At 35.9% G+C, this 27,293-nt stretch overlaps 2 protein-coding genes and 1 long non-coding RNA gene across 3 annotated transcripts; 1 reads left to right on the forward strand and 2 right to left on the reverse strand.

Annotated features, from left to right (window-relative positions):
* Nucleotides 1-12,882: 12,882 nt before the first annotated feature.
* Nucleotides 12,883-17,423, reverse strand: LOC126676828 (NAC domain-containing protein 54-like). Its single transcript, XM_050371121.1, has 4 exons — nt 16,985-17,423; nt 16,434-16,714; nt 14,872-15,150; nt 12,883-13,182 (listed from the first exon to the last, which is right to left on the reverse strand). Exons 1-4 carry the CDS (start codon nt 17,139-17,141, stop codon nt 12,982-12,984), a joined length of 918 nt encoding a protein of 305 aa, XP_050227078.1. The 5' UTR covers nt 17,142-17,423; the 3' UTR covers nt 12,883-12,981.
* A 2,600-nt stretch (nt 17,424-20,023) lies between these two features.
* Nucleotides 20,024-21,905, forward strand: LOC126676543 (uncharacterized). Its single transcript, XR_007640331.2, has 2 exons — nt 20,024-21,227; nt 21,335-21,905. It is a non-coding gene; the product is annotated as an uncharacterized LOC126676543 (long non-coding RNA).
* Nucleotides 21,906-23,644: 1,739 nt separating this feature from the next.
* On the reverse strand, nt 23,645-25,864 carry LOC126677961 (metacaspase-4-like). The gene is made up of 2 exons (XM_050372783.2): nt 25,388-25,864; nt 23,645-24,750 (listed from the first exon to the last, which is right to left on the reverse strand). Exons 1-2 carry the CDS (start codon nt 25,731-25,733, stop codon nt 23,843-23,845), a joined length of 1,254 nt encoding a protein of 417 aa, XP_050228740.1. The 5' UTR covers nt 25,734-25,864; the 3' UTR covers nt 23,645-23,842.
* Between the last annotated feature and the right edge of the window lie 1,429 nt (nt 25,865-27,293).

Raw genomic sequence — 27,293 nt, forward strand, 5'->3', positions numbered from 1 at the left:
TTAATTCTTCATCTTCTTCTTTGTTTAATTTAAGTTTAAGCATGTGTAACTAAATCCTTTGTTCGGGGATTGATATGAACACTTAGATTAGTTTTCGAATTGGATTAGGATTTATTAAGTGAGTAAAATTGTGTTTTAATTACTAAGATTAATGCTTGAATTAATTTGATCACTTAGTTTATGATTTTGTGTTTAATTAACTAATTGAGAGATTGTTAATTAAATAGACATAGGTAATTAAAAACTTAGAGGAAAACGCCGTGAGAGCGGGTTGGAATTTAGGTAGTCGTTGAGTTTGCTTCATAATTACAATTTAGTTATTTAATTCAGTTTTAATATTGTGAGAGCAAGTTAATAATTGATTAGCTAATTAGGTTGTGATTTTATTTGAATCCTTGAGGCTTGAGAGAGCGGGATTCGGTGCATTAGAATAGCTCGATTCATAACAAAATCACTAGATAAATTTTGATCCATTCTTCTACTAGTTTATTTGGAATTATCAATCCTTGAGCTTTTTACCATTATTGTTAAACTTCAATTTATTTGTTTGATTTCAGATTTTTAGTCTAATTACTTGAGTTAATTCACTTTAGATTATAATTAGTTTACACAAATCCATTTATTTTCCTACTAGCCAATTAAAGAATATTAGAAATTAGTTGTTTAATTCATTGTTCCTTGTGGGATCGATACTTGGTCTTCCAAGTTATATTACTTGCGCGATATCGTACACTTGCGATTATTTGCCAACAGGGGGAAGATAAAAATCATGGTGAGCCAACACTTCTGTAACCGAATGGGTGAAATGTCGGTTAACAAAATCTTGCCACCAGGAATCAAATGATGGATCGGCTACGGGGTGACTCTCGGGATACGGGATAGTCTTGCACTGAACGAGATATTGTTTGTTCAACAGAAACAATTCTTGTATGTCGATCATACTTGTCAGTCTCGGTCTAGAATAATCTGGTTGATTCCAATCTATCTGAAGTGGGCAAGGCAAGCCTTGAGGCCGACCGAACTGGCGTGCATAATAGTGAGCAAAATATCCTTCACAACCGCTAGACAAGTACGTAAGTCCCAGAAACAAATTCCTGGCCCGGAATGCACTCATCCAGTTGACCCACCAAGAATTCTTTTTCTCTTGATTTACTACGCGAAGGTCGGTTCTAAACCCATATCCGAGCCACAAAGGAGGAAGCGTCAGTAACGGGCAGAACAGTTCCGGCGATCGACTGTCCGTGTTAGAGAAGAAACTGATGACTTGATCGACGGTAGACATGAGTGGTCGACATTGTAGCAAGATAAATCCATGACATGAACCTTCAACACGGTCGGTAATTTGCATTAATTCAGGAAAATACATGGTTAACCACATCTGAAGTACCCAAATTGGACCACTTGGAACCTTATGCGAGCTCGGATCGGTACATGGAATCATCTCGTGCAAGCCATGATAAATGAAGGCCAATATAAACTCTCCAAGGTTCAGGTTCACTCCGTCAGCGAGTGCGACAGCGATCCGTTGGTATTCTTTAGTCACCTTATAAGCTGTAGAACATACCACAAATTTACAAAGGAAATAAGTGAGAAAAGCAATATGTTCTTCGCGATCTGGAACAGTGGTGGTTTGTTGGCGATCTTTCAGAAATCTACCAAAATTCAGAGACGACCGTGCTGGACCCGTGTCAAGTGTAGAAGAAGTGGGAGATAATTCTGGAGTGATCCTGTGACCGGAGATAGGCACGTTGAGCATGCATGAAATATCTAACAAGGTGATCGACATCGGGCCAAACCTGAAAGCAAACCCATTGATTGATCGAGACCAAAATAAGGCCGATCCCAGCAAGTAATGTCTATAACACGGCATATCTATCTGGGCAAGCGCAATAAGATCGGCAATGCCAGCGGTAATCCAAGAGGCTTCATAAAAAGGTTTCAATCTAGTTACCCACAGTTTGAAATCTGAAGAAGGGTTTGGCCAGTTTCTGAATTGTTCACCGATCCAAACGGAGGCGTGGTGATCGGCAGTAAGGCGTGACGGGCAGTGGTCACGAAACGGGAGAGCAATTTCACACAATGGAGATGGTTGTTTAAGTAAAGGTCCGACATAAGTTTTATTATTTTCGGATAGGATTAATACCTCTGTAATTGCGGTTGATGCTTCTTCACGATGGCGAGAGATCTTTTCATGAACCTTTGCGGTGATGTCCGGATCAACACGAGCAATCCTAGGAAACAAGAAAGCCAGCACTTGAAGAATTGCGAAAGACGGATGAGGAGATCGGCGATGACTTGCAAAACGGATGGAGGCTCGGCGACGGTTTGCTGCGGAGAGAAATGCGATCGGCAGTGGTTTGCAAAATCAATGATCGGTAATAACTTGAAGCAACCAGTTGATCGGCGCGGCTGGAGGAGATGATCGGCAGGCGTGATCGGCAGACGTGATAATGGCTCGTATTGTAATACCCCAAAGTAATTAATTATTTAATTGGACCACGTGTCCAGTTTTGAGACGCCAAAGTGGCGATATCGGAAGATTTTCCGATAAGATTTAGATAAATAAGTTTTAAGTAGGTCGGTTCTAAGAGGTTTATAATGACGTATTTAATATTATCTCCTAGCTAGAAAGTTGGAATTGGAATAAAAAGGGGAAATGTCAAGAAAAGCCCCAAAATGAAGTTCAGGGACTAAAGTGGTAATTTAGCCATTACGTCTCAAAAATGGATATTTATAAGTTTTGACGGGAAAATATTAATATTGGAATTCGTATTGTTTATTGGATATAAATAATACGTATGAAAATTGGTTAAAAGATTAATCAATTTAGTTATGGACTAAATTGAACAAAAGAAAAGTTCAGAAGATAATTTGTAACAGAGAAAGAAAACAAGGATCAAATAATCCTTTTAACCTTGATATATAAGGAATTGATTATGAAAGAAAAGATCAGGAGGAGAAGAGAAAAGAAAGATCGAGAAAATTGAATTCATTTCGCCGATACACTTCGCCACTTCGCCGTTTCGCCGTTCGACGTCCGTTTCGGACGATTTTTAAGTCGATCTCTTCGGAATTCAGTCCTCTACCTTTCCCAAGCTTCAAACTAAGGTAAGTTTGACGTTTTTATGGTGAAAAATGGATAAATGATGGCTGTTTTGGGCGTGTGACGTGCGATTGGATCGAATTCGCTTTAATCACGTCGTTATCGTCGTTTTTGATGGTTTTTAATATGGGTTTAGTGTTTAAATGATGTGGGTATGTATTGGTATGAGTTTTGGATGTTTTGGAGCCCCGGAAATGGTTTGGAAGCGCCGGAAAAACGTCGTACACGTCGGTGCACGACGTGCTGCACTTCAGCACGTCGTGCTGGCGCACGACGTGCACCACAAGGGTGCACGACGTGCACCAAGGGGTGCACGACGTGCACCATGAAAGGCACGACGTGACCTTCACAAAAATTGAAGGGCACGACGTGCCAAGCTAGCACGACGTGCCCTACCTCGACCAGAACCTCCGTGGGACTTCCGGGAGCGAAAATGAGCCTCCGATAGCTTGATTTGGGCATGAAACTCAGTCAAATGTTTTAAAATGAATATAAAACATTATAGAAATGAATGTTAATATGATAAGTAAGAATTCAGTTAAGAAAGTTATATAATTCTCGAGTACCAGGAATAGTACTCGATAAGTCGTAAGTACGACTAAGGATCATTGAGTATACGAGCGAAATAGAAGTGGAATCTAATGAAACTAAACCCTAAAACTTAAAAGTATTATACGTATAGGAATACGAGATTCACGTCTAATCAGTAAACGTTAATTATTTATCAGACGTGTCAGCGAGCAGAGAGGTCAGTAGACGTGGACTAGCGAGGGCATATCATTTCATAGACCACGTCATTGATTGGATTGCGGTCACTGTGAGTTGCACTTTACTTTCGTGTATTATACATATAAAGTTATTTTGTATAGATATATATATACTGTTTACACGCATCGCATTATATATAATTGATTGAAATGTTATATGCTTTATTAATTTTTATATACGAGAACTAGTATGCGATCCGAAGAAACTAGCTACCTATTGGGTGTCAATAGGCTGTGTGATCACCAGTATCGAGTCAGTCTAGTATATTTGCATTTGAGAAACGACTTGACACAGCTGGGAGCTGTTGATGATTATAAAATTTATGTGGCTGGGCCACCAGCGAGTTAGACTCGCGATTGATATTTACGATTGGGTTTTTGATACGAGTGAGTACTCGGCTACGGTGTAGTCTGGAGTCCCCGTATCTAGTGGCTGGGCCACCAGCGAGTTAGACTCGCGATTGATATTTACGATTGGGTTGAATGATAATGATTATTCGAGAAATGTGTCGCATGCTAGGATATTAGTTTCGTACGGATCAAATACATGTTTATATGTTTTATATTATTGTTTTATTGAGATGCGATGCTATGTTTTTATAATAATACCGTTAGTAAATGCAAACTCACTCAGTATTTTCCCAAATACTGACCCCTCACCTTTGATGTTTTCAGGTACTTAGTATGTGGACCTAGCTAGAGGCCAATTTTGAAGTCCAGAAGTCAGCTGTGTATGTGTAGTATCTGACTTCTGTGAATGCTGCAGTAGTGGTCCCACGTTGACAGAGTCGTAGCCTAGACAGCAGTACACATTGAGTGTACATATTACTTGCTGTCCAGTTTATATATTTTTGTAGGCTACGTGTTTTATATGTTGTGCACGGCACTAGGTGCCAGTGATATGTTGGATACACTAACTGATGTATATAGTACCGCGAGGCCAGTTCGTACGAGGTACGGTAACTAGAGCCCGCGAGGATAACAGAACAGTTAGTGTAAATGTTTGTGTATACATGTTATGTATACTTGCTTCTGTTGCTTTATGTTATTTGTTTATTATTTGCGAAAAATTAATAGTGATTTAAGGCTTGCTACGGGTTCCGGAGCTACCACTCCCGTTCCCTAGCGCCGGTTGCGGCTCAATATTTTGGGTCGTGACAATGTTGGTATCAGAGCAGTTGGTCCAGTTACCACTGCTAGTTTGTTTTGGATGTCTGTCTGAATTGTGAAACTCTGTCAGTAAGTAAACCTAGGAACTACTGCAGCAAGAGAGTCAAACCTTAGTTGTTTGCATTTGATTGATATGTGCATTATTAGTAAGTTCCATAACGCGCGCGAACGCAGATAGTTAAGCGAATAAAGTGATTAATGTTTGCAAATGCGAATTGCTAAGGCAATTAAGTGTGTATTGCTCGAGTAAGGGATATTAGGTGATTCCATATTTATGAATTTGGTATAGACTAATTAAAAGTTTAATGTTTGTGATTCCTTATGAGATGATACTGAAGTTAAGCAAGGAAAAAGAGGGCTTAGATGGTCGTTGGCGTTTGGAACTGTTTCTTTTTAGTATGTCTGGGCAGAACGGAGCTTAGTCACATGCTGCAGAGGAATGGGAGGAAGCGCCTCCTATCTGTCAGAATGGTTACATGTCAGTATCTGGGATTGGCAGTTCTTCTAGAGTTAGGGGTAGAACCCACCCATCAGAGATATAGTACAGTAAAGAAAGTGAGGAGAACCCTGAGGAGGATCGAGAGGAGGACTTAGAAGAAGAAGAATTGTTAGACGAGTCAGGCGTCAAGGATTACCGAAGTGAACATTTCTGGTCCAATGTACGGAGGTACCGCAATTTGAGAGAAGACAGAGTGTTAGCAAATGGCCAGGCACAAGTGGTTCTGAATCAGGTTAGGAGGCAGATGCGCTCATTCTCTAGGGGAATACTACCAGCGGGACTGTATTCCATTAACTTTTTATGTATAGTCGAAGGAATTCCAAACCTTGATGTAGATAATGAGACAATCAACTGTAGGTATGTAAGAGGATTAGGACCAGAGTATGATGAGCTATATGAGCATGTTCACGAGCACTTTGGGACGCTCACTATGATGGCTCGTAGGATCGAGGCTGACCGCGAGTGGGATGGCAATCCTGTTCGACCCTACTTTTTCAAACGTGCGTTTTATCGAGGTTATACTAGTCGATCCTCTAGTATTAGGACTAACCCCCACTCCGTGCATAGAGGCGGAGGCATCTCCAGTAGAAGAGTTAGGGGTCGACAAACAGGCGTAGTTATTAGGAAACCTAGCGTTCCACATCAGGCACCCTTAGGTATAAATGATTAATATGCTTTGAGTATTTGTGTTTATATGTTGCATTGTTGTGTATATGTTCACTACATGGCATGATAGAGCATAATGAGTAGAGCATACCTATAGGATAATACCTCAAATAGGCAGGGCCTATAGGAAGCGATATCGATAAACACACGCTTAAGAAGTGAATATATAAACATAACTTGCAAAAACAATAACATAATAAACGATAAATAATACATTTATCGCGAACGTAATTCCTGTGTTACGTTCTAGAAGTCGTGAAAGAAAACATGGAATACTGAAAAGGAAATTTGATATGAAAGAACTGATACCTACACTCATAAGTGATGTGTACCAATACCTATACTTGTACATGGTATGATACAAGTATAGTAAAGAGGTGACAATAGTAATTACGGCTATAAGAAGTTTCAGAATGAACTGGGTTATCGGAAATATGGAGAAAGAAGGAGTAGTGTTAACAGAAGAATAGTCAGTAAAACGACAGAAAGTGACAGCAATACAAAAATTTGTAATATACCCAATAACAATAAAGAAAGCCGTTAATAGTCGCAGAGTGTACAGTCTGGAGTAAACTTACGTTCTACGAAAAGTATGAAAGATTTTTAAGATTTTTCAAAGTACAATTGTGCTCAGTCATCGCATATGACATCACATAATCACGATAGGAATGCATAAAATAATGATTTTCAAAGCATAGATCATGCATCATATTTTCGCAATGATGAAGAAAATGCGGTTTCGAGCAACTCTTTGGTGATGAGAGGTGTCATCACTCTGAGCTACAATTGTATTATCGATTTCAAATAATTTAAAAAAAAATGATTTAAAGTGCTAGCTAGCCAAAGAATGTTTTGAAATCATTTTTTGAGTATGTGAACTCAGATGTGAAACTCTGCGACGAATAACAAAAGATTCTTAATAAGTAAGAATAATACTCGTAAACTAAATCCCAATAAAAGAGAAAAGCCATCTTAACGTATAATTGCAATAAAGCTAACGAAGCTAAGGTAAAATACGAATAAGAAGTTATCGCTGGAGGACATACGAAATCAAGATATGATGCGTTGGCAATGACTAGAGGACACAATATTTATCCTCATATTAGGACAAAGGATACAAAATGACAAAGAATAAAATGATTATCTTTATGTCAAGATAAGTAAGGTAGCGATCAAGAATCATCTTGGAGGAAAAAAGAGCAAGAGTACAACGGACGATGGAGACGATGATATTGAATGATGAATATCAAGTGATATTTAAAGAATATATAACTTTATCAATATAAGTGTTTGAAGATACAGAAATAGAAAGAGGAAGGATACGAACGATGAAGAAGATAATCCAGTAAGATGTGAAGGTTCGAAGTTGGACAGATCAAGAGAGATAATGATGCTAATTGACTGATATTAAGTGAAGTCACTAGTATCAGCATTAAGAGTTATAAATTGCGATAACAGAAAGGAAACAAGTTAAGTTGTAAAATTCTAGTATAAGGAAAAAGGCACATGTATAAGCATAAGTGTCAGTAAGTGTAAGAATGATGGATAATATGAAATGGAAAGATTTAAGAATACGTCAAAGGGATTATCAGAATAGAATAGCAATATAGGAGCTATTATAAACAGAGGAAAGACGTAAAGAATACAGTAAGTAAAGGATAAAATGATACTTCATTGCTATTGAACAGATAGGAATGAATTACATCCAAAAAGCCATGGTATTATAAAGACGAAGTCAGTTCTAGTACAAAGGAATCAAGTTGTTTAAAAGACAAATAGAACCATGTTATAAGTATTAATGAGGCATAAAGTATATAGGACAACAGAAATTGAAATTACTCCCAATTGTTTTGGAAGTTATAAGGTTAAGTACAATCTAAATGTTAAGGGCAGTCAGAAGAACACTTCAAGAAGAAAATAAGAAACAGAATAAGGATAAACTATGAAACGATCATGACTAGTACGAAGATGATATCTTGAAGAGCGAAAATAAGGTCGTAAGACTATTCAAAAAATAAGAAGCAGAAGTGTAAGATGAAATAGAAAGTTGTTTATACAGTAAGAAGAAGTTACGATAAAGAAAGTGATAAAAACCTATAGAATTATCGGATTTAAAACAACTTAAGTATAAAAGGAGATAAGTTATTAAGGATCTATTGGATCAGCTAGATCCTAAAAGTAAGAATGAAGTTGAACAAAGGCTAGTTAGTGAGAAGGATTCTAGAGACAGTTAAAGGTCAAAGAAACATATAAGACTCTTATGAGGTTATCATAGATAAGGAATCGTGAAGTAAAGAAAAGACAACTTTGACTGATGAATTAATAAGAGACTCGAGACGAACTTTAAAGAAGTAATAAAGAAAGGTAAGAGAAATAAGAATGCAATTAGTACCGGTCAAGGAAAGCGGATGTACAAAATACATGATTAACAGAAACAATGTAAAGGGCACGATAACTTAAAGGAGAAAAGAAAAGAGAAGCTAATGATAGAAAGAGGTGGATTGGACACAACTTCGCTAAGAAACAGCGATTAAGGTAGATAAAATGTAGTTTGAAGAGAGCTAATTGACGAAGGAATTACGTGGTGAATGGTCGAAGAGAGAAATAGGAATTAAAGACAATCGTCTAAAGCGGAAACATGGCAATAAGGAACGCCAGTAAAAGTTAAAAGTTGCTAATTTGTCGTTACAAAAACAAACACATATGAAAGTACGCCACTAAGAATAAGGATTACCAAAGATAATAAATCGATAAAGTATTAAGTGAGGATTAATTGATGCTAATGGTGGTCAGAAGGAAGATCATGACCAGTTGTAGATGACGTCAGGATTACGCTACCAACGATACGTCCTAAGCCACGCTATTTTGGAAAGACAACAGACGAGACAAAAGTAACAACAAGAAAAGTCTCAACTATACAATGGACGAAAGCTATAAGAAGAGAGCTAAAAATTAAAGTACAAGGGACGATACAATTATACGTATCAGTGGACATCAAGAAAAGTATAAGGACAATCCTAAGGTCCCAACAAGTTTTATGAAAATTCGAGGACGAATTTTTATAAGGGGGGAAGAATGTAATACCCCAAAGTAATTAATTATTTAATTGGACCACGTGTCCAGTTTTGAGACGCCAAAGTGGCGATATCGGAAGATTTTCCGATAAGATTTAGATAAATAAGTTTTAAGTAGGTCGGTTCTAAGAGGTTTATAATGACGTATTTAATATTATCTCCTAGCTAGAAAGTTGGAATTGGAATAAAAAGGGGAAATGTCAAGAAAAGCCCCAAAATGAAGTTCAGGGACTAAAGTGGTAATTTAGCCATTACGTCTCAAAAATGGATATTTATAAGTTTTGACGGGAAAATATTAATATTGGAATTCGTATTGTTTATTGGATATAAATAATACGTATGAAAATTGGTTAAAAGATTAATCAATTTAGTTATGGACTAAATTGAACAAAAGAAAAGTTCAGAAGATAATTTGTAACAGAGAAAGAAAACAAGGATCAAATAATCCTTTTAACCTTGATATATAAGGAATTGATTATGAAAGAAAGGATCAGGAGGAGAAGAGAAAAGAAAGATCGAGAAAATTGAATTCATTTCGCCGATACACTTCGTCACTTCGCCGTTTCGCCGTTCGACGTCCGTTTCGGACGATTTTTGCGTCGATCTCTTCGGAATTCAGTCCTCTACCTTTCCCAAACTTCAAACTAAGGTAAGTTTGACGTTTTTATGGTGAAAAAAGGATAAATGATGGCTGTTTTGGGCGTGTGACGTGCGATTGGATCGAATTCGCTTTAATCACGTCGTTATCGTCGTTTTTGATGGTTTTTAATATGGGTTTAGTGTTTAAATGATGTGGGTATGTATTGGTATGAGTTTTGGATGTTTTGGAGCCCCGGAAATGGTCTGGAAGCGCCGGAAAAACGTCGTACACGTCGGTGCACGACGTGCTGCACTTCAGCACGTCGTGCTGGCGCACGACGTGCACCAAGGGGTGCACGATGTGCACCATGAAGGGCACGACGTGACCTTCACAAAAATTGAAGGGCACGACGTGCCCTACCTCGACCAGAACCTCCGTGGGACTTCCGGGAGCGAAAATGAGCCTCCGATAGCTTGATTTGGGCATGAAACTCAGTCAAATGTTTTAAAATGAATATAAAACATTATAGAAATGAATGTTAATATGATAAGTAAGAATTCAGTTAAGAAAGTTATATAATTCTCGAGTACCAGGAATAGTACTCGATAAGTCGTAAGTACGACTAAGGATCATTGAGTATACGAGCGAAATAGAAGTGGAATCTAATGAAACTAAACCCTAAAACTTAAAAGTATTATACGTATAGGAATACGAGATTCACGTCTAATCAGTAAATGTTAATTATTTATCAGACGTGTCAGCGAGCAGAGAGGTCAGTAGACGTGGACTAGCGAGGGCATATCATTTCATAGACCACGTCATTGATTGGATTGCGGTCACTGTGAGTTGCACTTTACTTTCGTGTATTATACATATAAAGTTATTTTGTATAGATATATATATACTGTTTACACGCATCGCATTATATATAATTGATTGAAATATTATATGCTTTATTAATTTTTATATACGAGAACTAGTATGCGATCCGAAGAAACTAGCTACCTATTGGGTGTCAATAGGCTGTGTGATCACCCGTATTGAGTCAGTCTAGTATATTTGCATTTGAGAAACGACTTGACACAGCTGGGAGCTGTTGATGATTATAAAATTTATGTGGCTGGGCCACCAGCGAGTTAGACTCGCGATTGATATTTACGATTGGGTTTTTGATACGAGTGAGTACTCGGCTACGGTGTAGTCTGGAGTCCCCGTATCTAGTGGCTGGGCCACCAGCGAGTTAGACTCGCGATTGATATTTACGATTGGGTTGAATGATAATGATTATTCGAGAAATGTGTCGCATGCTAGGATATTAGTTTCGTACGGATCAAATACATGTTTATATGTTTTATATTATTGTTTTATTGAGATGCGATGCTATGTTTTTATAATAATACCGTTAGTAAATGCAAACTCACTCAGTATTTTCCCAAATACTGACCCCTCACCTTTGATGTTTTCAGGTACTTAGTATGTGGACTTAGCTAGAGGCCAATTTTGAAGTCCAGAAGTCAGCTGTGTATGTGTAGTATCTGACTTATGTGAATGCTGCAGTAGTGGTCCCACGTTGACAGAGTCGTAGCCTAGACAACAGTACACATTGAGTGTACATATTACTTGCTGTCCAGTTTATATATTTTTGTAGGCTACGTGTTTTATATGTTGTGCACGGCACTAGGTGCCAGTGATATGTTGGATACACTAACTGATGTATATAGTACCGCGAGGCCAGTTCGTACGAGGTACGGTAACTAGAGCCCGCGAGGATAACAGAACAGTTAGTGTAAATGTTTGTGTATACATGTTATGTATACTTGCTTCTGTTGCTTTATGTTATTTGTTTATTATTTGCGAAAAATTAATAGTGATTTAAGGCTTGCTACGGGTTCCGGAGCTACCACTCCCGTTCCCTAGCGCCGGTTGCGGCTCAATATTTTGGGTCGTGACACGTCTCGACAGACGTGAGAGAGAAGATTGGCGTGATCGGCTGATGGCTCGTCTCGGCAGACGTGAGTGAGAAGATCGGCAGGCGTGAGTGATCGGCAGGATGGCTCGTCTCGGCGATGGTGAGAAGATCGGCGGGACCAATGAAGAACAACTTGTTTCAGTGGAAGATGGAGCGATCGGCGACGGTATCGGTGGCGCTTTGGATCGGCAGCAGAGAAGTGATCGGCGGGAGTTTGGTTTGCAAGCACGGTTTGGGGCGATTTGAAGAGAAATTTATTTCTCTCAGATTTAGGGTTTAAGAAGAGAAAAATTGGAAAGTTTCCTTTTATAGTTAACCATATGGGTGTTGAAGGATTACAAAAGGGAATGCATATTTAGAAATGGGCCTTTTTTAAGAACAAGCCTACAATTTAAACAATATAGGCTTGTTGGGGGCATTGTTGACATCGGCCCAAAAACATAGCTATCGAGTGATGGGCTGCCAAGGAAGAGAACATAATGGGCTGTAATGGGATCGGGCCCATATTAGCTATTTTTATTATTGCCTTTTTATTTTTAGCTGAGTTAGACTTTTAGTCTTATCAGGTTAGGGTTTAATTAAGTGTTTTAGTTTTAATTCGCTTCCTTTTCCTATTATTAGGGGATTTGTCCCTATAAATAGTGATTTTATCAAATTAATAAGGTCTATACAATTTCATCTAAAAAAACACAAATCAAAGATCAGGCTTTTCTATCTTAATCTCCGGATTAAACCCTTAACTTAGGAGTAGTTGGAAATCAATCCCGCTTAGGTTTCTGAACCTCCGGAGCTATACTAGTAATTTTAGTTTAATTGGTTACTATTGTTTTTTTGTGTGACCTGATTGAAATTCGAGTTTTCGATTAAAGCATCAAACCGAAACAGTTTCCATTATCAAATTCAAAGATTTGAGTTTGGAAGTTTTTCCTGCGAACAGTATACAAACTCAATCTCCATAAATAAACGAATAGAGCTAGATTAAATGTAAAAAAACAAAAATTACTTTGCCGTCATTTTTATAGCTACGCCATAATTCTGTAAATAGCATCTCGTGTGTGGTAATTAATATCATATCTATTAAATTTGGTTATTGAAACGAACAAATTACCTTTATGGCAAATGAATTTAAGTTAATTTTTATGTGTTATTTTTGTCAGTCTTCTTGCGTGGAAAAGGAAGTGGAATTTTGGTGAGAAGAAGATAAAGAAAAAATGTCTTCCAATGTTCCATTCATGCAACTCCTCAACTTATTAGTCATTGTGTCTGCTATATTTATCTCTGGAAAATCTTCTACTTCTAATGGCGGATAAGGGAGTTGATAATACATGCTTGTGTAGGCTTCAACCTCCATGTCCTGCGTCATATATACATTGAGTTAAACCCTAAAAACTGAAAATATACTAGGACTCACATGTCAAAATTATCATTTTCTCTCATAATAATAATAATAATTATTATTATTATTATTATTATTATTATTATTATTATTATCAATGAGCTATAGCTCAAATGATATAAACGCTAAGCAGTAAACTGCTAGGTCGTGGGTTCGTTTTCTCCCATGCACAAGCACTCCCCCTCCCCAAATTATCAAAAAAAAATTATATATTATTTGCTCCATAATATTTAAGTATTAGATAACAGTATTATAATTCAAAACAATTAATTTTTTTATTTGTTTCTAATTAATTAACATCATTCATTATTTAAATATATCTTTTATTCCTTAATTATAGCTAATAATTAATAAACTATAAATTAATTTTTTAGACTGATTTTTAAAAGTTTAAATTAGTATAAAAATTAATATAATATCTTCAAAAAAGTAAAACCCATCCTTTTAAAATCAAAATAACCCTATCTCGCCAAATAATTTAGTTTGGTTTTAATAATTTAGTCTTATCTTCAACGTTCCGTCAAGAAAATATATAAAATAGGTAAAATGTCTTAAATAAAAAAATTATAAGATTTATTAGGAAGTCCAATTTTTCATTCTACTCCTCCCAAGCAAGAACACTTAGTTGTATAGAATTAGCATATCATAATATATTAATATCAACGTAATTTTCGGTGGTGATGTAATAATTATTTAAAAATACACTAATATTAACTATTGAAAAAAAAAAAGTGTCTTTGAAAAATGTGAAACTGAGACCCAGTGAAGAAAATGTGGAAGAAAGATAATTGGACTTCAAATGATTTCTGAGTCGGTCAAAAGAAGTTGCAGAAGAAAAGGTAGTTCGGTAACTATCTTATAATTTTCTATAATCCAGTAACTATTTTGTAAAAATATTATAGTTTGATAACTATTTTATAATTTTTTATAATTTGGTAAATATTCGGTGACCTAAAAAATATTTAACCCGTCAAAAGAAGTTGTAGAAGAAAAGGTAATTTGGGTTGAAGGAGAGGTTTAGAAAAAGATGGAGAGGTAAGGTTGGTAGTTTTGTGACTTTAAGATCAAAAGCCAACTCAAAGTATTTTATTTGTTGAATGGCCCATTTCCAACTCAAAGTAACGTTGTGATTTAGTTGTTCATGTGGTGTGAACAAACTAGCATGATTCTCTATTTTTGTTTCATGTTTTCAAACTTATGAGGTGTGACCATGACGCTTTTTTGCTAAAGTAATAACATTGCTGGTAAAGAAGATATCACATCTCAACATATATAAAAGATAGCTTGTAGAGGGAAAAAGATTCATTATTTCATGAATCTTCCCTGTTTGTAAGTAAAATTTATGGTTATTAATATAGGATAAATACATACATTAACCCAATTCCACATGTACGACGATATGTAATACATGACAATAATAATTGAAATATCCAATTAATAAATTTACATTAATTTATAATATTTTATCTAAAATTAATGTGATATTCGTTGATTGGTTCTCATATCTATCATATTAATCATGTGTAATACGAGAACTGAATGGTTCATAATGTTACGTGCCGAACTGGGTTTATATAAGAATTTCTTCTCATAGTAGTGTGAAAAGCCAAATACTTTTAGTAGAAAAGAGATAATATTTGTACATACCTGAATTAAATTTGGGAAGTCATGACCAAAAGAGTAGATATCAACTGCGCTATTTGCTTCATCTGAGGCAAAAGGAGGATTATGGGGTAGTGGAGTGTCATTTGTTGTTGCTTGTGTGACATCTGAGGAAGATGTATCACATCCAATTTTAATGCACTCATTATTTTGGGAAGATGTTCTAATCCCACAGCTTGTATCTAATTCTTCATCAAGTTTTTCTTGTTTTGTTTTGGGAATTTGAATTGTTTTCTTGAAAACTCTACAAAGTGCATAAGAATCCTGTAGATTGTGAAAAATCATTAAATTTTATGGAAGAGTAAAAATACAAAGATTTATAAAAGCAAACTCAGAAAGAATTAAAGACTAGAGGTATTAAAGATACAAGTAAGTAAGTAGAGATAAAGTGTTGAAACAAAGAGTCTTTCATCATATCATAAGCTCTTCTTTATTAAAGAGAAGTTAGTATATATATAGTAAGAAATTAAAAGGATCATCACATCTAAAAATAACTAATTTATCTTACCATAAAGAAGGATAATCCTTGATGCTTTTATTCTCTCTTTAAGGCTTTTTTTTTTTACAAAATTTGCAATAGGAGTTTTTGTTACTCCGGTTTGGATTTCTTTAGAAATCCTTACTGTATTTTATTCCCGAACAGTTGATTTTGTGTTTTGTTACGTTGCTCATTTCCTAAGCCTTTAGTGTCACACTTTAAGTGTGCCACTTCTTGTGCGAAAGTTTTGAGTAGCGGTTTTGTCACTTCTTGTGGCTTTTAATATATTCTTATTCATAAAAAAAAGGACATATTCATATAACTCTTTTCTGATTATTTCTAGGGTTATGCACCTTGGATAAATTATGATAGTTCCATCAACTTTTCTCAACTCATGGAGGACCAATTGCTAGCTTTTACAAACCCTATTTTCCAGTTTCTTATGGGACTACCACATATATATCAAGATGCCCAATATTATAATCTGGAAAGCAAAAATTCCATAGCCTAGGGTTGTGATAAAATTTTGGGCGATATACTAAATTATACAATTTTAATAAAAAAATTATCAGAACTTTTTTTGTAATATTTTGATAATTCGATTAACTAATATTTTTAAAAACGGGAGATTACCAGCTTATTTTATATCAACTATGACTTAGGTGGGGAAGTCACCCGCTTAAAAGATGTTACCTTGTGCCATCGTGGGCAACAAGATGGGTGTCACGTAAACAGAAACCGATATGAAATGAGCGGATCATGTTGCCTTTAAAATAATTAATTGGATTATCAAAATATTATAAATAAAATATCGGAAACCGCTTTTTTATAAGTATATAGTTCGGTAACCGTTGCCCAATGCATATTGTTTAAGTCTTTAGCGTGCCACTTCTTGTGCGAAAGTTTTAAATAGCGGTTTTGCCATTTGTTGTGACTCTTAATATAATTTTTATTCATAAAAAAAATATTATTTTAACGCGCCTAGGGTTACTGAATTAAATAAAACCTAGCTAACATGCTCGAATGGGAATATTAAAGAGAAGAAAGCTTAATGATGAATATTATTTACCTTGAAACTTGATGAAGCAGTGGCACACAAAGAATCAAGTAAACGATACTCATGCATGACCCAGTTGGTTCTGATACCATGAGGAGCTCGACCTCTGTAGTATACCAATGTCTTCTTCATCCCCATTGCGCGTTTTTCGGACTGCACTGTTCGATCCTTCCCTGTAGCTTTCCAGTATCCACCTCTGGTTGCCCTATTAGTTCTTGATCCATTCGGGTATTTCTTGTCCCTTGGACTGTAAAAATACCACTCTGAATCCTTACTTGGTAAAAATGATTTCTCTGTTACAACAAATCACACTCATATCAGTTACCCCACACTTTTTTTCTAAAAAATTCGCTAAGGAGAGCGCTTGCAGGAGGAATCGAACCCAGGGCATAAAAAAAATGATATCCAACGCTTATGTACTATTTGCGATATATCTCGTTGGTTGTTATCTAAATTTACTTTTAATCATTATTACAAATGAATCATTTCATGTTCTTTTATTACAGTTGAAAATATTTGGTAATAACACAGTAAATGAAAATGATAATAGAGTACGTACGTACCTGGTAAGTCCCAAGGCTCACATTTGTAGAGATCAACTTCAGGGATGATTTCAAGTTCAATGGGTCTGCCATTGATTTTACGATGGAGGTAATACGCAACGAGCTCTTCATCGGTGGGATGGAACCTAAATCCAGGAGGGAGACTCAAAGGAGCCATTGAATTGCAGATCAAAGACAAGAAAAGACAAATATTTGGAATCTCATAAAACAGATGACCATGATATAGGCCACTGTTTGGTGAGGGTAACTTCAAATTGGAGAGTTATTACAGTGCATGCCACAGGCATATCTCTAGCTAGATTGTGTCTGATGTAAAAAGAAGAAGGGGTGGAATTGGTAATTTGTGTATGATAAGGAATAGTTGTGATTAGGTGGGTTTGGCTTTTGGAGATTCTAATCCAAGAGAGGAGGATGAGAAGCTTCTCTGCTTTTGTCTGCTCACAAACTAACAAAAATCTCAGCCATCCTATAAAGCCACTGTGGGCCACTCAACCGCCCATTACTACTGCTAGCCTCTCTAATGAGTAATCAGTAATATATTTAAGGGAAAAGGGTCATTTATGCCCTTAAGATTTGACTCTAAGATCAAGCAAGCCCTCAACGTTCGTAAAGGTTCATATATGCCCCTAACGTCTTAAAAATTGAACAACCAGGCCCCCATTTTGACTTATAAATGAGACGTTGGGGGCCTGGTTGTCGAAATTGGAGGGCCTGTTTGTTCATTTTGCAAGACGTTGAGGGCATATTTGAACCTTTTCAGACGTTGAGGGTTTACTTGATCCTAACTCCAATCCTTAGGGGCATAAATGACCCTTTTCCCTATATTTAATCCTTGCTATTGTCCGATCTTAATGTTTTTTTTTTCATTTTGAGAGGAGTCGGATCTTAATGTTAATATCAACTTTTTGCTATTTAAATTGTTATTTCAAAATTTAAAATATTCAGCATCTAAGTAAATATTTTTTTATTACTGGTGTTATAAAAGATACATAATTGTATTTTGTATGATAGTAATAAGTTGCTCCTTTCAATATATGTATTTGACGTGGCATCATGACTGATGATGTGGCACTGAATATGTGAGAAAAGTAGGAAAATTCTGACAACCACATAAGTAAAAATTGCCGAAAAAATAAAAAATAAACTACACCATGCAAAAACTAGAAAGATTGAGATTTAATTGGACCAAGACTTTTTGATTCCTAATTTTGACTTTTATAATCAATTTAAACCTTATAATATTATTTATTACTTCATAAGAACACATTAAAACACTCGTGGATTCATTCAAAGTCTTCTAGTAAAAATTCAATTTTCAGAAGTTTTTGATAGAAAAAAACAATTTCAACCTGTTAAAGGAAATTATTTGGATTTATAAATACTTCTCAACCACCACATTTATGTGGTTAGGTACTCTACAACAGCTCTCAAGTATAAGCAATCAATTTCTTCTATTTCTAATTTATTGCGCATCAATTTATATTGATTGCTTCTCTTTGTCTGTAATCATTAATAGATTGAACACTATTTTAGGTTAGTGATTAATTTTGAAAAATCATCTACCTTATGAGTTTGAGTTTACCTCTAGAAAAGCTCTATTGTAAGTACTTTAATATAAGCTTAAATACTCATTTTAGTGAATTACAAAATCTCAATTTTCGATTGAATATTGGACATAGAATCGACTTGTAATCCAAACTACTCTATATTTTGTATTCTTTTCTCTAAACTCAAACCTCATTTCATTAAACACTTAAGAATAAGCCAACCCTAAAATGGTCTAAATAGTGTTTGATGTTGATTAAGAATAAAATAAACCTAAAGCAAACCACACTAGAAAAATACATCAACCAAACCAAGCCTTAGAGTTGCACCAAATCGGACCAGCACAGTCCACTTCGGACGTACAATCTAAAGTGGACCGAACGGCATGGAGAGCTTTAGAGCTCTCTGGATTCATCAAAGGGTTAGGACCATTCGTCCCAACTGGACTGTTCGGGCAATGACCAAACTTCTTTCCCCCAAAATATGAAACTTATTCCTTCTTGGTGCACTTTACTCCACTGAACTCGATGTTTCCCCAAAACGCCAAAATGCATCAAATAAGATCCAGTTGGTCCAGTTATACCGCTATCGACCTGAAAATGTAATACCCCATAAATTTTAAGGTATCACGTGTCCTATTTAACAATAATTAGTGCCAAGGAGGTCGGAATAAGATAAAATAGTATGGAATAAGACCAGAATGAGTCTATTATTATAGTTGCGAAATAATAATTTATATTGGAAATTATTATTTGTAAGAGCGGTCATTAGCGGAACTAAGAAAAAGTTAAGAAAATAAATTTAAAATAAAGTATAAGTCTAACGCTAATAATATTTCACTACAAGAAATTTGGCTTATTGTGATAAACAAATTTGTCACAACAACGTTATTGTGACAAATTTTGTCACAACAACGTTATTGTGACAAATTTTGTCACAACAACGTTATTGTGACAAATTTTATGACAAATTGTGTTGATCAAGGCAAGCTCGTCATATTAAGTATATTTTGACAAAATAAATTATTTATCACCATAAATTTACTATTGTGATAAGTTTTTTTTGTCATATTTATATGTATTATGACGAATATTTATATCACAAGTAATCAAATCGTGTCATAATTCGTATAAATTTATCATAATATACATCGAGTTCTAGTGACAAGAATGTAATAACTTGACGAAGCTAATTTATCACAATTAATATAAATTTGTCATTACATACACTGAGTTATTAGTGACAAAAATATTATATATTGACAAAAAAATTATCACAATTAATATAAATTTTTCATTATATATCCGGTTATTAGTGACAAAATGATTATGAATTGACAAATAAAAAATTTATCACAATTACTATAAATTTTTCATTTCATACACCGAATATTTAGTGACAAAAGATTATAACATGATAAAAAATATTATCATAACAAGTAATTTATCATAAAATAGTGAATTAAATTGTCATTATAATTTGTTAATTATGATAAATTTAATTAATCATAACACGTAATTTAACATAATGATAGGAGTAAAATACTCCTATTTACTCGAGTGGATTCATGCGTTTTTAATGTAATTTGTCTTGCATTTTAAGGTGTTTATACGCCTTATTGTGTGCTTGAGCTTTTCAGGACATTGGAGCGTTTTGGAGCACATTTGGCCTAGGAAAGTGAAGAAATCGACAAAGAATTGTTGCGGCAAAGTCTTGAAGATAGGAAGCGATGGAGATGCCAAATTTCAGCATGTCACGATCGTTTTGGCTTTCTAGTTTGTGCATGTGATCTGTTTCTCAGATTGAAAGTCCTTCACAAATGTAGGGAGTCCATATCCCTCAGGGTTAGTCTCTATTCCTCTTATATCCTCCATATCTTTGTCAGATACTATTTGTGGCTATTAGTCTCCAGCCGCTGCACCATAATAAAAATCATTTAGAATTTCTACCTGATGTTCCGGGGATTGATTATTGCTTCTGGCCAATCCAACATATATCTTTTGAAGATGAGGGCTAAGCTGGTTCAGAATCCCCATTGGGAACCTGCTCGCAAGAGAGTTCAGGTAGCCTCTCTTACTTGCCACATGAGATGGGGTAGAGTTGTTTCTTGGCACTAAGGGCCGTTGAATCGAAAAGTTCTCATTATTGTGGGCTATAGTGTTGCTCAGTTCTGCAAAACTGGATTGAAAGAAGTTGGTCACCATTTGGTCTTGTTGAAATGTGTATTCAGGCAGAGTTTGTGTGAACTTTGTGTTTATAAAGGAATCTGCAAATCCAAAGTTCTGTTGGGATAGTTTGCCAGCTGGTTATTGAGATCCGGGTAGTTGACATTCACATCTGGGATTTGTCTTGCGATTGACTCAGTAAAGTTTCCTTTGTCTGCATTCTGGGCTGCCAATTTTTGAGCTTTCACTATAGGCATGTCACGAGCCCTCGGCAGAGGAGAGCATCTCATGAACAGACCATATCTATTCTTTCCCACAAACTCAATCGCGCCTCTTCTTCTGCATTCTTCTTCTCACAAAAGTTCATGTTATGACCAATCAAACCATAAGATAAACTGATGATAGCTGGACATGGAGTTTGGAGCAGAGGATTATTTTCGGTGAAGAGTACTTATTGGGCTTTGACAAGGGAGGTTTCTCAGAGGTCAAACTTTGAATGGGGAAATATCTGGAAATTAAATGTCCCTCTTAAGGTAAAAAGCTTTCTTTTAAGAGCATGTTCAGGTTTCTTACCTAATGTTGATGCTTTAGCAAATAAATGTGTGCATATTTATTTGATATGTCAAGTTTGTAATTGCAGGATCGAGTCAGTATTTCATATTTTTAGGGATTGTGATTTTGCGAGAGGTTGCTAGAAGGAAATGGGTTTAAATGTGATGAATGGTTTGGCTTCAAATATGCAAGAACGGTTTAGTGGTTGGTTGAGGATTCAAACTTTGGAGGAGTCTTGCTTGGTTGCTTCTATTTGTCGGAACATTTGGTATAAGATCATTGGTTTGGCATTAAATGAGCTCTTCAGTTCAAGAGTAGGTTAATATTGGAGGTCAACATATATGTTCATGGAAATGTTCAAGTATACCAGATTTGTAAGTTGAACATGATGAAGATACGGCTAGGTGGAAAGGTCCTGCAACAGGTTGGATTAAAGTTAACATGGATGCAACTGTTTTCTCGCATAGTTCGGGTGTTGGTACTGCTTGTGTAGTGCGAGATGCAAGTTGAAAGTTTCTGTGAGCTTGGGTTAGAAATTTGTCGGGTTTAATCTCGCCTCATAATGCAAAAATCATTGTACGTAATCCGAGAAGCCTTATGTTGGCAAAATGTAATTCAAATGTCATTATTGAAGCGGATTGTTTGGAGGTTGTTAGCAAGCTTAAAGATCCAAACTAGGATGATCGTAATGAGTTAATTGATGATTGTTTGTTATTAGCGAAAGAATAATTATTTACATTTTATTTTTGTTAGGAGATCTGCGAAGCAGACAGCGCAATTTGTCTGTTCTATGTTACGTTATCGAGAATAGTTAGCCCACTGTCCTGATTGCTAAATAATGCACTAGTTTAGGATTTGAATTATTAATATATCTTTTGAGATAAAAAAATAAAATAAGAACCAGAAGAACATCAACTTTAATAACACATATGGAAAATGGTTAACAAATCAAATATAAGTAAACAATAATGGTTTAACACATTATAGTAGCAGAAATAACTAAAATTAGCAGCAGTCAGCAACAACAGAAGGCGAAAGCGGTAAGGAAGCAGCAGGCAGCGGATTATTGAAAATCACATGAAATAATACAAAATGAGAAAATTTAAAAAAAGAGATGTTGAGAAAATTTAAAAGAAAAGATGAAGAGAAGATTGAAAAGCAAAAAAAAAAGAGAAAAAAAAAGCAAAGGAAGCGCCACGGCATAACACATTTTTTTTTCCAACGATAGTTGCATAGATAGAGAAATTCGGTTACAAAGAGCCAAAAGGGTTACAGAAGCTCAGAAATCGAGCTTTAGCTAACTGAGCTAAATTATGAGCTTCTGAGTTGTACAATCTGTTTATGTGGCTAAGTTTGAAGGAAGAGAAGGCCGACTTAAGGTGCCATATATCTTTACAAGTACCCCAACTAGCTGCATTTAAGCAACTTCCAGAATTAATGGATTGCGGTACCAGAATGGCGTCGCCTTCAAAATGGACCGAAAGCCAATTCATAGAGAGGCTCCAGTTCATAACTTCCCTAAGTTTTTTCTATAACCAAGACCGATCTTTTTAAATTGTTATGACCGAATATTAAACCGGATAATCAAATTTTAATTCGGTTCGATTATTCAGTTTGCTCTGATTTGGTTAATCGATTTTGACCTATTATTGTTCACCCTCTATCTATATGAAATGAAAGTCACATAAAAAGAAATACAAAGGAGTAGTAGTTAGAAATTTAGAGTAAAAAATCACGTGTATAAAATAAATAGTTAAGAGATTATTTAGAAAATATTTGTTACGACTGAATAGAATAAAAGCTAAAGTATACGGACTTTATAGCCGACCAACTACTACTATCACATTCGACTTCCCGTCTAATAATCAGCCCCCTTTGGCTATTTTAAATATCAGCCGAGTGCTGCCAACACTCCCTTCTTCTTCTCCTATATAAATAAAGCTGCTAAATACGTTTGGAGTGAGCATCACCCTAACATTATCATATGAAGATACTAACTATTAGATCGCAATTGCTGGTTGTAAGATTGAGATAGAGGTGTAACCGAGTAGAGACAACTTGCGAGTTATTTGAAACTTACTAAAACAATATTCGAAATCAATTCGATAGTGATCCAGTCAATAATAAGTTTGAGCTACTTGAACTATTTGCCGAGTTGGAGAATTCAGATACTCAACTCAATATAGACTTACCAAGTCAACTGAGTTCTTTTTATCTACTTTTCTTTTTATCTTTATTAATTTATACATATTTCCAATAATTTTCTTACATCTATATTAAATTTTAATTTTTGCACAGGTAATTAAGTCGAGTGACGTTAATTAAACTTGAGGATGTTTCGACTTGACTAGACCACACTGTAGACTGAAGCATGACTTGCATTCACAGAAGTTATAGGTTAAATCAAATATAAACCTAAATCTTTTTTAAGATTAAGCTTTAGTGATTCAGAATTTCTTTTTTATCAAATTCAGAAAACAAACATTTATATAAAGCTTTAAAAAAACAAAATCACACCTGATATGTTCAAGGTATTATTGTCTGACAAGCATAGCTCACATCTCATCAACGCAAGGAATCACACAAACTGTAGAGATCAGCACACAAAAGGAGCATCAACATGATGGTCACTGCAATAGAGTCCAGGTCGCTGAGTGAAACCCTGTTTCTTCAGCATTTTCCTAGCTGTGGAGACCAGCTCCTGATTGGTGATTCCACCATCTGACTGGGCAATTATAGTCTGAATTGCATTGCTAAGAGCTCCATAAGCTTCACTGGCATTTCCAGAAGGACTGGCATCAGCAGAAGTCTGGTCGGTTTGGCAGCCACTTATTAGAATCCCTCCATCGGGTAGTGACCGCTTGCTTGTTCCAGCATAAACCTCTTGCTTACTTCCTACTTCTGTATCCATGGCTGGCTTTGCATAACTCTCATCATTCTCCTCCAGCTTGGTTTTGAGAAACTCCTGAGCAAGACTCCCGACCATCCCAAGGAATCCCCCCCCTCCACCACCACTTTCTCCGTCTCCGTGTTGGAGTTTATTCAGAAGAACCTTCATAAACTTCTTCACTTTAGGGCTCGAATCTTCTCCAAACACATCGAACAGGGTTGGCCGCAGCTTTCCCACATCAATGTCATCTTTGCCCGTTTTTTGTTTTAGGATTTCTATGAGGGTGGAAAGGGGAAGAGATTTATTCTTCACATAGCCATATTCATCGCCACCTTCAACTACCTTTTCATCAGTATCTTCTTCATCCCTGTGGAGATGGCGGCTTAATTCCGATGGCAGGTGGATTCCACGAGATTTAAATGCACCCTGAACAGTCTGGTGCAAGAAACTTTTGAATCCAAATCCAGAGTCTGTTTCTTGCTCATCAGACTTTGTGCTCTCCCCTATTTGCTCTTTAGCCTCATCAATGAGGCCACCGCTATGGCACGAGTCAGACACAATTGTCATGCGGCAGCCATGTGGGATCTGATCCACATAATCCCTGAAGTCATCATCTGTTCACATCCACACCAACTAATAATTAGAACAAAGCACCGCCCAATCGTCAAAAACATACAGAAAAACCATTCGGAATACTAGAAAGTATTAGGTCACTCAAGAAATTCACTTCATAGACGTTACTATCAAGGGAGCTACCAAAACAGGAGGCCATCGTAACTCAAAAGATTCCTGAGTCACTTTTCGCTCTCTTTTTTTTTTGTGTAAGTTCCAACTAACCTGCAATATCTCCTCTATATAACCTCGTTTCCATATCGCAAGGATAGAGAATGCATGAATCAGAAAGATTATGTGGATCAGATTATAACACAAGTAAAAATCGAAAGTCAATGACCAATCTGATTCTAAATTCTAATTATTTGATCAGATGTTGGAACTCCATTTCAGTTTCCCACAAACTACAACATAATTGTTCTTACAACAAATCAACAAATATATTAAACATAATCTTGCCTGACCAACGAGCTATAGTTCAAATGGTATAAGCGACCCGAATTATCAAAAAAACAAAATACAAAGGCCACCCCAAAAGTCAAAATTAGTTAGAAGTACTGAATCAATTAGAACAAAACTAAAACAAATCATATAAATTTGGATCCATCAATACAATGAAGTGAATCAAAAGGAAATTACCAGTGATGAGATTCATATCAGATGGGACAATGCATTCATCGAAGCCAGTATCATCATCCTCGCCAGTTTCAGCAGGGAGTCTCGTCCCGTGTCCGCTGTAATGGACGAAGAGGAAGTCACCGGCCTCGGCGGATCGGACCAGATCATTCAAAGCCTTGCGGATGTTTTTGCCAGTGGGCTGAGTGTAGGAATCATCCAGGTCGATCAGAACAGTGATGTCATCCTCGGAGAAACCGTATCGATCCACCAGACACGTGTACATCTTCTTCACATCGTTTATGCAGCCTTTCAATTCTGCCTTCGTTTTTGGGTAATTGATTCCTATCAACACTGCTTTTTTCGCCATTTCTTCTCCAGATTTTCTTTTCCGATCTGATGTTTTATTCTCTTATTTCTGATAAAATAGTTTTGGTTTTTAATTGTTGGCAAAGTCACCAAATGTTTGGCTCTCGTATTTGGAAATATTTTAAAAGGCCAGCTCTATAGCACTCACTCACAACTCACACCTATTTACCTTATAACAAAAACTGACCAACTAAAATTTATCAAAATTCCATATCCACTCCAACTATTACATCAAAACAAATCAAAAATTTCTATCCAATTTGGTTACAAATCTGAAGTCTTTATTTTTATTTGAAAAAAGATCAAAAATATTCCTAAGAATTTACAAAAATACGTACATTCATGATAAAATAAGGAGAAATTTTTTATTTTTTACATAACCAATAAATAAAAAGCATGCGTCTTACTCAAATAACACAAAAAGTCAAAAACCAACGTGTCAAATAGCTGTCAAAACACGTTAGAATAGCGTCTCTAAATAAGAGACGCATGTCTTACTCAAATAACACAAAAGATCAAAAAAACAAACGTGTCAAAACGCGTCAGACACGCGCGTCTGACACATGCGTCAATTACGCATAAGCAAAGGCCAACATTTTAAAAATATTTAAATATGTATCATTGATGTATTTTTTATGTATCAAAACTATATCAGAACATATTTACAACTCAATTTCAGTTTTTATGATTCTATTTGGTTAATTAATAAATCAATTTCACTAATTAGACAATTGTACTTAATTTTTATTATTAGATGAATCTGTTACAGGTCTCCTAGAACCTAGAAATTTGGATTAGTCGAGGTTGTGATTTCGTTACAATGAGCTCTTCAAATTATTATACTTGAATGATTTGAGCTAAAAAAATGTATCAGTGTTGTATCTACGATGTATCTATAATTTATGAATAGTATATCTATGATGTATCTACAATGTATTGTTGATATATACAGTATGTATATACATGATATATACACATCATGGAATAAGCATAAAAGGAGATAGTAAAATACTGCAAGAGAATCACACATCAAATAAGAGAAGACTGATACGCTGGAAACACTATAAATAGGATACGAGCCCATACGCTCAGAGGGATGATAAATCTGAACCAACGTACACTCTTCTTATCAAACAACCAACAGACTAGAGTTTCAAAGTGGTAACGGGGTCCCGGATTTTCCATAACCGATCCTCTTTTATTGTCCACCTTACATGGCCCGAGACGTGCGTCCGACATCCAGATCCATCATTTGACGCCGTCTGTGGGAACTCAACTCCTAGAAAAATTTCTAACTGATCGGATCTTGATATGACTGACGTCAACAAAGACACCCAAGACAAACGACCAAAGAAAAAGGCCCGCTTCCGGGTGGACGAGAATGATCTACAAAGGACGGCCCGCAGACGCCCACAGCTCCAGGAGCTACAGAAAGATCCGGCATCTTCTTTCAAGAATTTAGTAGCCCAATACAAACCCTAGAGACGGATTAGACCAAACCTTTCAGGAAGCCATAGACCAGACAATGGACGGTGCAATGAGGCAATTCTGAGAAGACGCT

This window comes from Mercurialis annua, linkage group LG4 (assembly GCF_937616625.2).
Source record: "Mercurialis annua linkage group LG4, ddMerAnnu1.2, whole genome shotgun sequence".
Classification (NCBI taxonomy): Eukaryota; Viridiplantae; Streptophyta; class Magnoliopsida; order Malpighiales; family Euphorbiaceae; genus Mercurialis; species Mercurialis annua.